This window comes from Anopheles merus, chromosome 3R (genome assembly GCF_017562075.2).
Source record: "Anopheles merus strain MAF chromosome 3R, AmerM5.1, whole genome shotgun sequence".
In the NCBI taxonomy this organism is placed as follows: domain Eukaryota; kingdom Metazoa; phylum Arthropoda; class Insecta; order Diptera; family Culicidae; genus Anopheles; species Anopheles merus.
The window spans coordinates 28,624,251-28,638,897 of NC_054084.1; the positions used below are offsets into that span (position 1 = coordinate 28,624,251).

Below are 14,647 nucleotides of genomic sequence, written 5' to 3' on the forward strand. Positions count from 1 at the left end.
ATATTCCAATCCAGTAGTATGGAGTCGCAAACGGCGCATGTAAATACTGTTGCTGAAATCGTACTTCAAACCATATCGGTACAAAGTTGTTATTTATGGACTTGTTTTATTTAAAAAAAATGCTCCATCAATCATGATGACGTAACTTAAGTATCTTCGAGCTACTCTAACAGTTTCAAATGCATTATCCGACATTTTTAGCGTACCCTACACTCATCTACCTTACTTTACAAATAATAATACCTTTTTGTTTTTTTATTTAATGCAAGATACTTGTTAAATTCGAATTCATCCCTGGTTTCATCCAGAGCCTCCGCACTTGGAGCAGCGCACTAAATAAATAACGAAACGCGTACGCACTGTGTGAGCTCTTTGGTAAATCCTCTTCCACCCTGTGTAGACATCCGGGGGGGCAAGTGATTAGCGCGGATCGAATATCGGCCCGTAGAACAGCGGCAGCCCGGTCGCATCGTGACGCAGATAGATCAGGAACGGTGCATTTCCATTGAACTGGCGCTGGGATCCGATACGATCGACCAGCGCCGAGGTGGCCGCTGCACCCTCCGTACCTTCCTCATCGATCGTGAGATCTAACTTGTGCAGGATCTGATTCACGTACGGCTTCGGTCCCGCACTGCCGCTACTATCGATCATGTTCGAGAGGTCACTCTTCGCCGGGCTGAGGATGGAGTTGAAGCCCAGCTTCTGGAAGGACTGCAGCAGATCGACACTGTTGCGGAGGTGCATCTTTGGCAGCCGCACCATCGTCGACTGGAGCTTCATCTGGCTGATCCACGAGTCGAGCATCTTGCCGGTGAGCGTTGCCTGCAGCCGGCGGATGGCAGTCCTGCTCGAGTTGGCCGGCTGTATCAGGTACATCGTGCTGGTGTCGTCCCGGTACGGTAGACCCACGATCGTGGTGTCGAGCGAGTCGCGCACACGGTAGAACGGCAGGCAGCCGCTCATGCTCATCATCTTTACGCGGTACGACGGTCCATCGAGCCCGTCCGGGAAGAAGGGTGCATCGCGCGTTACGAGCGGTTCGAACTGCGTCTTCCACTTGGCTTTGAAGTAGAGCGCGTTCGCGATCACCACGCTCGAGCTGGGGCTCAGCGGGCCCTCGAGCATGTTGCGTATCTTGCCGGCGGTAACGTCACTGACCCAACGGTTGATCAGCGCGGTGGAGGCGGCGGACGCTTGTGGGTCGATCGGTTGAATCAGCGCACCGTACAGGCTGCGGGCAAGCATGACGTACTGCTGACGCATGGGCAGATCCTTCTGGTAGAAGATACCGTTCGCGACACGGATTACCTGTGACCTGACAGGGAGAGAGAGAGAGAGGGAAGAATAAAGGTCAGTAAAAGCTCAAACAGGTCGTGCCACTTTAGTGCCACTTACTTTGCAGCCGGACCACCTTCTCCATCTTCGTAGTCGTCATCGCGCGAGCACGTTTGGCGGCGCCACTGATCCCGCCGACTGTCGATCGGCTCCGATGACATTAGGTTCGCCAGCACGTTCCCATACCGCTGATGCATACGCTTCCAGTTCATGCTGGACGGTGTCAGCACCTTGCCAAACTCTTCGTGCGTGCTTCCGCCCGACCCGAGGAACAGCAGATTCGCGACGGTAATGATGCTGAGCGGTGAGAACAGCTCGGTGCGGCTTTGCTGTTGCGGCAGCGTACGGCTGATGCGCATCATAAAGTCAACGACCAGCTGGGAGATTTTGGCATCATTGTCCGGGGTTAGCGCAGGCAGTTGGCTCGGTGCATTGGTCGGTGGGGCCGGTGGGCGAGGTCGAACCGTGGACGGGGCTGAGGTGACATCGGTTTCAAAGCTGTGACGCAGTGCGACTCGCGGCGCCGTACGCACCATTGGTGTGTAGCGCGCCTGCGGGGCTGGTGTGTAGTACCGATTCCACTGACCGTGAACGATCGGCACCAGAAGCACGCACAGTGCGATGGGAAGCATTTGCAAGTGTTTCATTGTGGAGCTGTCAACAAACAAAAAGAAAAGGAAGGAAGAAAAGAATAGTTTTAATAACGGACAATTTGCCTACTTACGAATTTACATAAAAACGGCCAACAGACACAGGGTTCGAACGGCTGTACGAGTACGTGCTCAGTTTAGCAATGTGGCAACCGCTCCGGATGATTGTTTGTCGTGATAGTCGGTTTTGGGATCGAGCAAACGCTGGTGGACTGGCGGGAACAAGTTTCAACCCGACTGCTTCAACTGCTGGAAATACCCAAAACTGGAAAATCCAACCCTCATTTCATCATGCTCACGAGCGCAGCGTGTTTGGTCGCGGACCGACCGACGGCGGACCGACGGTCGTGCCCACATTTCGTTACAGAACGGAGATAGTATGAACAAACATAAAATATTATCAATCGTACCGTACCGCACGGTACGGGATGTTCGTGACCGCTTCAGCAAACTGGGAGCTATTAATCTTCTTTCATTTTGCAACATTACAATGGCGAAGTAGCGGGGAGAAGTACACCGTACCCAATACGTCAAGGCGGTTTTGCTTTAATTGACGAGCCGTTTAAAAATACAGAATTGCCGATCGGGGTGCGTCTGTAAATCTTACTTCCCCCCAATTGCAGCGAAACCCTTCGATGACAAGCGTGCAACTGGCAAGCTAGAAGTACGCTAATGAGTAATTTATAGGCAACCCTTAGAACGTGTAGGCGAGTGTGTGTGTGTGTGCATTTGCGTCATAACTGTGTGTCCTTGCCGACTCTTGATGATTGCATCACGAGATGCGATATTTTTCCTGTCATTTAACATGTCTTGCATGATTTGCTGGCGCTCCGGAGCTTTGTGTTTTAATTTGTAATCTGTTCCCGAGCTGCGCGGATAATGCGCTTTGGAGTTATCGGCGTAACTCGAATATCCTCGCATGCCGAATATCGCCTTTTTAGATCAAAACATGGTACCACGTAAAGACTCTCTTGAGTTAATCTCCAAGGGACCTAAAGCCTGGAGAGATATCTTGGATCTTGGAGACTATAAATCGACGCGTTTTTTTTAGTACCCAACAACTATACTATAACTATGTAGAGACAACATCAAAGAGAGATTTTCAAATATCAATAAGAAAGAATTATTTGGCATTTCAGAATTCATGACTCTCATTAGTATCAACTGCTCTAATAAGTTTGAATACATCAAAAAGCAAATCTACATCCATGGCCCGCCACATAAATCACGAGCAGTAAGTACTGGAATGATCTACTAAGCGAAAGAAATTGCTTTCCTTGTCAACCTCACCCTTCATTACTTATCTTGACAGCTGTCAGTTACACTGGGCAGTACATACATCCCGCAATTACTTGTAGTACATAGTGATCATAGTGATGGCTAAATCTAATCGACCCCGGCATAATAACCCCGGAGATAATTGCAACAGCAACTGTGGACGTTCCACAGTGCATCGCTTCCGGTGATCACGACCTACACGATCTCACGACAATTTCGCTTGAAGCCTCCGTACCGTACCCCATAAGCGATCCCGTTTTTTTCCGTGGCAAAGCAAAAGGGCAAACAATGTACACCGCACCAATAGCCGAGGCCATCGATCAGCGCCATCTTGCACGACAAACAAACGTACAAACGTAGTTGTCAGTGAGGTGACGCGCGTTCGCGATCACCACCTTCCGCGGCTGAAAAGTGAGCGCTTGGCGAGTTATTTCGATTTTGCTTGCTCGCTGCTAATTTGATGCACATGCTTAAGTGAGTGCTAACTGTGGGATCGAGCGATTCGCATTAAGGGCGGTAGATTGAGGAAATATTCTCGATCACAGAACCGGTTCCAGGAGCTAAAGGGGCCCGATCATTCCTGTTCTCTTTTCGGTGTGGTGGGGACTGTTTCGCCCTGGCGACGGGCAGGCTAAGTCGTCTAACCTTTCCAACACGTGGCTTAGGAATTAGGGAAGATTAGATAAGCTGAGCTATAAACAAGAATCTTGTACGCAACAGGATCGTTGGACTGCGGATGGATGTGGGTTATGGATGAGTTCCATCAACATAACATGAGTGGAAAAAAGAAATACGCAGGTATTTACTTAGCAACTTCAAAGCGACTCCATATCTTTCTGAGATCCTGACGTCACAATATTTTCATTACTCTACAATTAATAAAAAAGGAAATGTTGGATCAGATGTTCTTTACTGCTTTGGTAATCGTTTAACACATCTCCGATTCTTGAGCAATTACCACACACACAAATATTTGCCCACTTTGCCACTTTTACTTTCAACCCCGGTGTCAATGTCAGCCGACCAGCCCGCCCGTCAGCCGCTCCGAGCAATTCGTCATCCCGTCCGTCAGGTTCATTGTTTACAAAACAAACCATTCAACAAAACCCGATGACGAAAGCGGTTTGCCAAACTGTTTCCATAATATGCGGGTCACACAGATGGGGCGTGAAAAAAAAATATGCGTAATAAAAAGAGATGAACTCACCATTTCGGGTTTCTGTTTCTAAAAATGTGGTGAACATGTCACTGTTTTCTGAGAATCTTGCCTAACTATTGTTTCGTCAATGATGCGTAATGCATCGATGACTTTTTTTTATACACCCAGTGTCATCACAAAACCATACCATTTCAAAGCATTTCTTTGTGACTTTTAATGTAATTCTAAAAGAGAAGCCAAACCCCTTTAATAGTGCTACTTTAAATTCCACAAAAAGGAAAGGAAAACATCGAACGATCTCCATCTCCATCGAATAATGTGCGCTTCGAGAATAAATCTGCCAGCTCCACCCGATCTCCCATTATCATCTGTCAGATAAACACTGATTAAGATGCAAAATAAACTATCCGTCACTGAAGTTGTCTCACATTAAAACACGATCTGTGGAGCTAAAACCGGTATTGGGCGGTATCTATTGCCATAAAGTGCCAGTCCCGGTTCTCTTGGCCGTTGCGCCCGGTAATAGCTGTGAATAAAACAAACAGGAATAACAACAACAACGACGAGACAAATGCAAATTGATGTTAAATATGCACCCGGGGTGGCAAATAAACCCCGTCCCGGTTGGGATAGTGAAGACAAACACGTTTGAAAGAAGATCATCACTTCACAAAACAAACGAATGTCCATCATGGTAGTCTCCATCGTCACTGTTAGTAAAGAGCGGCATGATGGTGTTAGCTTTTCGAGTAAATAAAGAACAGCACAATAGTAACAACCAGAAAAACACACAGAGCAGCTCGCCGGAACGTATCGCCATCAATGGATGAATTTGGCTTTTTTTACGATTATTACACCGCAATTACTACTACTACCCGGAGCTCGCGAGGTGAACTTTCAGTGTGCATAATTTGCTTACACTCGCTATTGCGCAGGCACACGAAGTGTTGAAGAGTAAGCACCGCAACACAAACGTCCATAAAACGTACCGCAAAGCATCACTAATGACGTACCGAGAAGCTTAGACACCTTTGGTTCAAGGTTTTCCTGAACGAGCGAGAGAAGCTGAAAAAAAACAAGCTATCCATGTCGAATTCTATTGCGAGTGTTCTAGATATTTTTAAAAGCTATGGAGATCAATGTGAAGAGCAGCTTTCTGGGACGTAGGATGCTTTCAATTCATGCACGCTTGTTTGATAAATGTAATTCCAATTCATCAATAGCACACCACAAACTTCCTGGTACCTTGTCAGGTATTTTGTACTACGTATTAACTTCATTCGATCACCATTTCTAAATCAGTGACAGATGTGAACTCTCCAGCTCTGAACAGAAAGCTCCAACGAACAAGCGAACAGCACACATCAGCACACACACAAACGACACAAAGTACGACAAACGTAATTATCACACAATGTGCATCACAAACACTGGCCTGGGATGCCCTTCGTTTCATTCGCCACAAAGCCACTCGCTCACGATCGCGATCGCGTTCCCAGGCGCACATCCAATCACAACTGGCGGAAAGGAACAAAGCCATGCCAAGGTTTCGTATTTTTCACAGTCTTCCAAACTGACTAATTACACTCGATCGCTAATCGATTAACTTTGCTACAATTCTTACCAGCTCGCTAGAACCCTCGTTTGCACTCTAAAACCATCTATCGACTCGAACTCACCATTCAACTCCAACGTTCAACGTTCGATTCTTTCCTACTACCTATACAGACACTCTGTTGTGTGCTCCAAACTCTGTAGACTGCAGCCTACACAACCGTTACGCTGGTGTACGCTCTCGAGACTGAATGGCTTCGATCGGCGGTGAAACAGTTTTATGTGCTTCTGTTGCGCGAGCGTCCGTCACCATGACTCATGTGCCGTGGCGGAACAGATGTAACGCCAGGGCAATGGGGCACGCATGGTGTCGTTCCCCATACTGCTGCTGCTGCTGCTGTTGCTGCTGCTCCTCCATGGAGTGCTTGGACGTAAAAGTGCAAAATTGGCAATCGCAAATGGCACCAAGAGACGCGAGAACACGTGTTACACGTTTTGGGAGGTCGGTCGGGTTGTTTGAGGATCGCGTTCAAACACTGAACGTCCTTTACGCTCCGTTTCTCGGAAGCAGTGGTAGCACTGGTGCGAGTCTATGCGACCTCTTTCCTTCGGTGATCCCTCCGAAAGTGGTAGTCCTTGACGGGTGGAAGGAAGAACAGTTCTGCAAGGGTCAAGATTCGCACGAGAGTTTAGGAAAGTCCGAAGTGTGCCGAGTACATGCTGGGCCAGACGAATGCTTGAACTCGTCGGAGGTCATGGATCTAAAGCTTGGTAGTAGCGTCAGTCAGTAGAGTGATGACCTATGCGGTGGTGTCTCTGGTTGTTTAAAAGAGCATCTGGATCAAGATTGTGGAAAGCCCAGTAACCTTTACTTCCATTTCCTTGATGTTATTTAACAGAATCAGTGATTTCCAGCTGCTCAAACAAATATGCGTATTAATCTCACAATAAACAAACATTAACTGTCCGCCGTTGTAAATCCTCGGTCTAATCAACGAGCTCTAATCGGAAGCTTAAACACATTCTAAAAGCATTTAACGCTTTCAAAATGACATCATAACCATGGAGCTTGTGCCGGATAAAAACAATTCTGTTTCAATGTGTTTACGGTGCAGTAAGATAACATCTGTCGTTGTATATTTTAAGATTTCTTTTCACTTTTCGCTTTCCCGCTTGCTGTACCCTAAATAGCGATGATGCGCCATCACGCGAGAGGAACATATCATGGAAAAAGAATTTAACCACAACCACCCATACCAGCTGCATCATACGACAGGAATGGGAAGCATTCTATTTGCATTGATAAGGCCGGCTACTTGCACTGGCTGGCGGCCAATTCGTCACGTTCGCTTGTGTAACTTGCGGCGCCGATAACGGAGTTATCTTTCTCTCCCTCTCGTCGTCTGATAGTCAACGGCAGACGTCATTGCGTACGTTCTTGGCTCCGATCCACGAGAAGGTTGCTTCTTTGACACCATCTCGTACGCCCATTCATAAGTGTGGCGCAATATACATCGGTAGGATGTTTACCGGAAAGCGTAGAGAATGTGCAAACTCATCATTCTACAGTCATCCCGTATTCTGAGAATTCCGTGTTCACTATATGGGCTTATCAGTCAAATCGACAGTTGTTAGATATTTGGTTGGATTGAATGGCAAAACAGGAGAAGAGAGACCGGTGACGCTCAATGTAATTTGAAAGAGCTTAGCAAACATGAACCAAAAGCCATGCAAGAATTGTAGATATTCTGGAATGTTATTGGTTCAGATAGACGTCACAGAAAAGCGAAGCTGTGGTTTTTCCGCGACAGTTTTTCACGCGGGTCAGTTTTGCTGGTGGGATATTTCTTGCGCAAATACCCTGGGGTTTGTTTGCCATTTTGATACTCGAGATAAACAAATCTTCATGCGAAGAAGTAGCAACGCAAATATGTACAACTCTTTACACTTTTCTGATCTTAACACTGTCCTAAGCACTCATTTGGCTTGATGGGATGCCCAAGCATTTAGTACTTTAATAATTTAACACATCGTTAAACTCTGCAATTGGTTACGATTAGGCTTGTAAAATGTAGATTCTTTCAATTACAATTAGCATAAAGTTTAACTGTCGCTAATTGCGTATCTGATTTAGGATTGATTACTCTTAGCTGTTAAAATGAGTGCTAAACTTACTCGAAGATTGAAAAAGTAATGATGGTAGTATAATTTTAATGGTTTAATGGTGTTTTTTTAGATAGCTTTAACGGTATAGTAGAGATGACCATGATCTCAGTTTCTACTTGTGTACTATAACAAACGTCTGTGTCAACACCTGCGTGAGCAGTACTTAAACTTTACGGTCCATAACGACCTTTCGGGGTGCATCGTGAATAGTTATTCCATTGCAAATATCATAGCCATGACCAATTTCTAATCTCTCCTGCCCTTTGACATGAGATTGTATATAGTAATTGAATAAAACTTATTCATCTTCCGCTGTACCAGGGCGCCATAAAAATATATACAGGGAATGGAATAGAATATAATGATTATTGCAGACATTTTCTACGAATTATCATCGCTCATCTACACCGGGTTTCATCCCGGAGATGCATCAACCGTCGGTGCATCACTCAGCTTCCCTGCCGGGGCGTGTGGCATGAACCGTTTTGTTAAAAGTTCACCCCACGCTCGGTATTTGTAAGGAAAATCCAGAAACCATCCAACTCCAAGCACCATGCTATTCCAAAGCTACACCTCTAACAAACGTTGAGACCCCAAGCACTGCTAGCTTGCACGCTTGACTAATCCACCCTCCGCTCAACTCAATGACGGAAGCATAAAGCTATATGACGACATCTTCCATTGAGTCCGTACCACTGCGGAGCGGTGCATTAAATCCACCCAGCACGACCGAAACGCTTGCACCCGATTTCCTCGTGCACTTTTTACCATTTGTTTCAAGATCAATACAACCCGATTAGACGGCCGCCCAATGGGCCAGAAAACGGTCGGGAACGGTTCAACCGTGAGTCACGGCGTCGCGTTCTCAGGATAACGTACCGTCGTGCGTATAGTTCCACCCTTTTGGACTTTGTATCGCACCAGTACGCGGTGTCACATGTAATTATGGTTTTGCAAGTCACAATTGGGAGAACAATTGGTGCGCCGGGTTAGCGTACCAATTTGTCGCTTACTGTTGTATGCAAATCGTTGAACTCACGGCTTAGCAATGTGCTGGTGTACTTTCCCACCCCAAGACAGGAAATTCAATCGAAATGCCTTAACTCTCAAATCAGAATCTAATTTGGCATCCTTTTATGGTACACAGTTGCAGTATATCACACATCATGCAGCTATTTACACGACAGGTGATGATGAAATCGTACAAAATATTTTCAATGCGATACGTTCTATATGGTACGTGAAATGTGTTAACACTACTATCAAATCTTAAGAATGTTACAGGTAATCTCGTGTTACCGTCTCTATAGACTCAAGTTCATTGCATTTTGGTCGTATTTTCTCAAATTCAGTTGTATTTATCAGGGTATTATTGACCACTCGTATTGTTTTCACAAAAATATGCAAACATAAAGAAATTTATGGTAATATTTCCATAAGCAAAGGACAAAATTCGCATCACCAGCAGAGAGAATAATGGGTTTACAATTTAACACACCCTCAAGTCAAGTTCAAGGCTGGGTAGTTGACTACAGTAGTTCTTTAATAATCTTAGATGTTACTACCCTTAGCTTAGTTTAGCTACAAAACTAAGTTCTATTCGTATTTTCGTAGTTCAACCGTATTTTAATTGCTCCAAGTTGAAACGTACATTTACCTTCCTGACACTTTAAATTGCTTTTTTTCATTTCATTCATTCACATTTCACTAATAATGGGAATATAAAGTTTTTGTCGGAATCGATTCCGGCTAGCTCCGGAGTTTTCTGGAATCGGTTTCGGATAATAGGTCCGGGATCAGTTTCCGGAATCGATTTCGGAATCGGCACCGGAATCGGAAACGGCTCTGGAATTGGTTCCGGAATCGGCTCCATAATTGATTTCGGAATTGGCTCGAAATCGGTTCCGGAATCGACTCCGGAATCATAATCGGTTCCGGAATCGGAATCGGTTCCGGAATCGAAATCGGCTCCGGTATCGGAATTCGCTCTTAAATTAGAATCGTCTTCCAAACGGAGTCAGTTTCAGCATCGCCATAAAATAGGCGTTTGAGTCCAATCATACTACGTATTGAAAACCAAAAAAAATAAAAAAATACTTTTAAAAGATCCATTCTCATGGAGGTTCCCGGACTATTTTCGATTCTAAAACTACTTTATTCAATTCAAGAACTAATTCACATTCCGGAGCTAATATTAATTCTGGAGTCAATTATGATTCCGTTATCGGGGCCAATTGCGATTTCCAGGTCAATCCGGCGCCGATTCTGACCGCGGAATCGATTCCGGAGCTGACTCGAGAATCGGCACCGGAGTCAACTCCGGAATCGGCTCCGGAGTCAACTTCGGAATCGGCTCCGTAATCGATTCCAAACACGGAATCGGAATCGGGTATGTCCGATTCCGAGCTCCCACCACTAATCTGTACGACTACGAAATGTCTGCAGTTCGGCGTTCAAGCTACTCCGTAGCAAAACAATGTTATGCGCCTAAAAGTATACAACGTTTCCACAGTTTTTATTACATATATTTAGGTGTTTTCTTACATAGTGACCTATGTACGACCACGTACTGGCCAAATTATAAAGATGTTCATGGACATTAAATTGATTTAATTGAACGAAATTCGATGATCTTCGATCTTCGACGCCGCTTTATATTTTGGGCTTGGGCTTGAGCTTTATAAGTAATGATGCAATTTTTTAGTTCCATCTTTTCGGTACCATCGTTGTAGTACAATTTGAAAAATAGTCCTAATTTCCGTCGATCATCTCTTAATTCGACGAAAAGTTCACCGGGTCGTCGACCACATCCCAGCGAGCATCCTTTTGTGACCCGATAATAGGAAATAGTCGCTGGCAGCCAAGTCCGGATCATACGGTGGGTGGGTAAGCAATTCTTAGCCCAATACATGCTTTGTGGATCAATTTAACTTTGCGGTAGTTTTTCATTATTTTGTGGATTTTTTTATGTTTCCGTCTGTAACCATCTCTTATTGGCGTCATCTGTGTGCAGTGTGTCCGCAGTGTACATTTCACCACGTTATAACTTAGCATATCAATAATAATAAAACTAAATAATAATAATAAAATAACGGGGACAAAGCAGTTCCGGAGGGCCTCGTCAATCTGAGAGCTTTAAAAATGGTATTCTTGATTGTCACTGCTTAGGGCGTCTAAATCGTAAATCCTAAATCCGCCAATAAGATCAATAAGCAATGCTTCTGTAGTAAGCATGAAAATATCAAAAATATCGACAGTATTGTTATGCATGCGTAGAAGCAGTAGCGATTTTTGTCTCACCTTCAACATGGTCGCATAGCTCCGAATACGGTACAGATAGCTCCGAACGCGGTAGGATCAGGTCGATCCGCACCTCACCAATTCCATCCTCCAGACAGATAAAGCAAGGCAACAAGCCAGTCCGAAGACAAAAACAAGATAATAAAACTCGACCTGGAAGCCGGATGCTCCAGAAATCCCTTTCTCCCCTCCATTCATTATCACTAGAATTACCAATTCCATTCCAAAAGCAATTCCGCCAGTGCTTAATCATCCAAAAGAGCATTAAAAAAACCCACGATCCTTACAGCCCCAAACGGGTTCTCCCAATAAGGAAACTTACCCGTCCAAGCGGGCCGAGCTTATGTCAAACGTTTGTTTCTACCCATGCATAAACACTTGCATCCCTCCAATTATTTATAACAGCACACTATCAGCTTCGTACAGGTGTAAAATAGATATATTTCATACGCTTATTCTTATACTAAACTAGAGCAATGCAATTGCACATTATCGCATGAATGTAGTAAATAAAAAACCGGTGTTCTTCCTGTTTTTCTCCGTCCCGGTCAGACTAGCCGGACCGGAATGCATTCTTCAACCCTGCTGGTGAACCCTAGGGCGTTGGATCATAGATCGTGCCGTAGAACAGGGGCAGTCGCGTTTCGTCATGCCCGACCAGCAGCAGGAACGGTGCGTCGATGCGCAAATTGATGGACGGTAGCGCCCGGAAGATGGTGGACGACGTGATCGCCCCACCCTCCGTACCCTTCTCGTTGATCTCCAGCTCGACCCGGTGAATGAACTCGCTCACGTGCAGCTGCGGGCCAGCTCCCCTTGCCGGCTCCTGCTGCTGGCCAGTTGCAGCGTTGATGTTGTTGCTGTTGCTCGTACCGCGCCGTATGTCTGTCGACGACTGCTGCAGTTGCGGCTGGGAGTAGTGGTCCTCGTGCGGAAAGATGACGGCCGTTGGGTCGGCCGGCCGATCGGTATCCGCTAAGCCAAACCGAGCCGCAAACTGTTCGACCGACAGTGGTGGCACCGCCACCATGCCGGACAGGTCGCTCTGCCCGCGGTTAAAGATCGTTTGCAGCCCGAGCCGCTGCAGCACGTCGCGCAGATTGATCGTGTTGGTGATCTGCATCTTCGGCAGCTGCAGGTACATCTTGCGCTGCGTCATCTTCGACACGAGCTCGCCGATCATGGCCGGCGTTAGGCGGCGCTGGAACTCCTGCATCCTCTGGCGCGTACTATTGTTCGGCTGTATGATGTACAGCGCTGACTTGTTGCCCTGGTACGACAGCCCAACGATCTTCGCGTCCAGCTCGGGCGCATCGTAGTATGGGTAGCAGCCAACGGTCGACATGCTCGGTACCAGCTTCGACTCTCGCCCATACCCGTCCGGGTAGAACGGTTTCAGCTCGGTCGCCTGCGGCTCGAACGGTTCCGACCAAAGCCCCTTGAAGTACAGAGCGCTCGCGACGATCATTTCCGCCTCGGCCGCCACCGACTCGGACACGATGTCCCGGATCCGGCCCTCGGTGCTGCGGGCTGCCCATGCATTGATCAGTGCCACTGCCTGGGCCGGATTGGTGGCGAACGGTACGTTGGTGGCGTTGCTGCTGTAGTACCGGTTCGAGTAGTACGTGAAGCCACCATTCAGCGGGAAGCCCTCCTGCACAAACACCGCGTTCGTGACGCGTATCACGTCCTTCTGGAGCGGGAATTCGGCCGCCGCATCCTCCTCGTCGTCATCGTCGTAGCACGGGTTGGAGGTGCGCCAGTGCGGCGGCCGCCGGTCGAACTCGGTCCGGGCCAGATCCTTCAGCATGTCGCTGTACAACTGGTGGATGTTGTGCAGATGGTTCCGATACTGCTCTAACCCGAGCACCTGGATCAGCTCGTCTCTGGTTTTGTGCTCAGCCCCGAGCAACATCAGCGACAGGGCGCACGCAATGCTGACGGGCGAGAAGACGGCGGCCTTGCTCTGCTGCCCCAGTATGCCACCGATCAGCCGGGCCAGCTCGGTAACGGCGGCCGACGCCGGGTTGTACCGGAAAGTATCCCGCGCCGCAGGCGGCTGTGGCATAACGGGTGCCGGTGCCGGTGCTGCCTGTGTTAGTGCGGGAGCGGCGAACGAGGAACCACGATTGCCGTACAGTGGTTGCGTGCGGAAGGTTTGCTGCGGCTGTGCGAGTGCTGCCGAAGTCTGCAGTGCAACGCAGCCCAGTAGCAGCAGTAGCCGTGCGACGCCTTCGTCCCGTCTGATGCCCATCTTAACGCTAATCACACAATGACCTATACACAAACACGAGAGCTCGAACCAGCAGCTCGAATCACACACTCCTGCTGTCTGGTGTCCGCTGTGGACGATCGACACCACCACACTGAACTGCAGCGACGGGTTGGTAGTGTGGTTTTTATAACGATTATAGTCAGCGCACAGAGCAGAAGTACCACAAAAACCGGAATCCCCGCCGATCGTTTCAGAACACTGAACGGAAGAGCGAGATAGAGAGAGAGAGAGAGAGAGAGAGAGAGAGAGTGATCGTTCTGATGGAAGCGAGATAGATCCGAGGGTCTAGACGTATATACGGTGGACGGTTTTCGCTACCGATTCTTCCTCTTCTCGATCATATCTCACTTAGGATTTAGGTTATGGCTATCACTTCCAGTACCAGTGGCACCAACTACTTGCGAATGTCCTGTCTCGCACACGCAAAAAGCCGAATTCCCGGAACGATCGATCCGACACGTACTACGTTCGTAGCACGATTAACGCACCACCACCCAACGCTACTGATTGATTAGTGGAAGAGGAGGATGTTGTTTCCGCGTGCTTGACCGCAGGCAACCTCACTGCTGCTCCGCAGATTGTCTACTGCCGATCGTTCCGTGAACGGAGAGGTTTAATTTACATATTCGCACCCAATCACCGACCTGCACACATACAGCCGCACGCAAACCGTGCTGGGAATGGTTGTGTGCGTGCACATCTAGTAGTAACACAAACGAACGAACACGCACAGACACATACAGAAGCACAAACGAACCCCTGGACTCGGGCTGACAGGTTTTCGATCGTGCAAGTGACGCCAAAGAGACAAAGCAGGCCGTACCGGTCACACGCAGGACACACACACACACACACACACACACACACACACACACACACACACACACACACACACACACACACGTTGCGTAGTTTTTGCGTGCGTGC

The 14,647-nt window shown here is 47.4% G+C and overlaps 1 protein-coding gene across 1 annotated transcript; it reads right to left on the minus strand.

Annotated features, from left to right (window-relative positions):
* Positions 1-89: 89 nt before the first annotated feature.
* Positions 90-14,322, minus strand: LOC121595607. The gene is made up of 4 exons (XM_041919692.1): positions 12,048-14,322; positions 2,063-2,275; positions 1,399-1,992; positions 90-1,318 (listed from the first exon to the last, which is right to left on the minus strand). The coding sequence occupies exons 1-4, from the start codon at positions 13,697-13,699 to the stop codon at positions 421-423; spliced, it is 3,357 nt and encodes a 1,118-aa protein (XP_041775626.1). The 5' UTR covers positions 13,700-14,322; the 3' UTR covers positions 90-420.
* Positions 14,323-14,647: the final 325 nt, after the last annotated feature.

Excerpts from the sequence above, each read along its gene's own strand:
- LOC121595607 (XM_041919692.1), bottom strand. The coding sequence starts at position 13,699 with ATGGGCATCAGACGGGACGAAGGCGTCGCACGGCTACTGCTGCTACTG. Across the intron at positions 1,993-2,062 it reads GGCCGTTTTTATGTAAATTC|CTCCACAATGAAACACTTGC; the intron begins GTAAGTAGGCAA and ends GTTTGTTGACAG. Across the intron at positions 1,319-1,398 it reads GAAGGTGGTCCGGCTGCAAA|GTCACAGGTAATCCGTGTCG; the intron begins GTAAGTGGCACT and ends TCTCCCTGTCAG.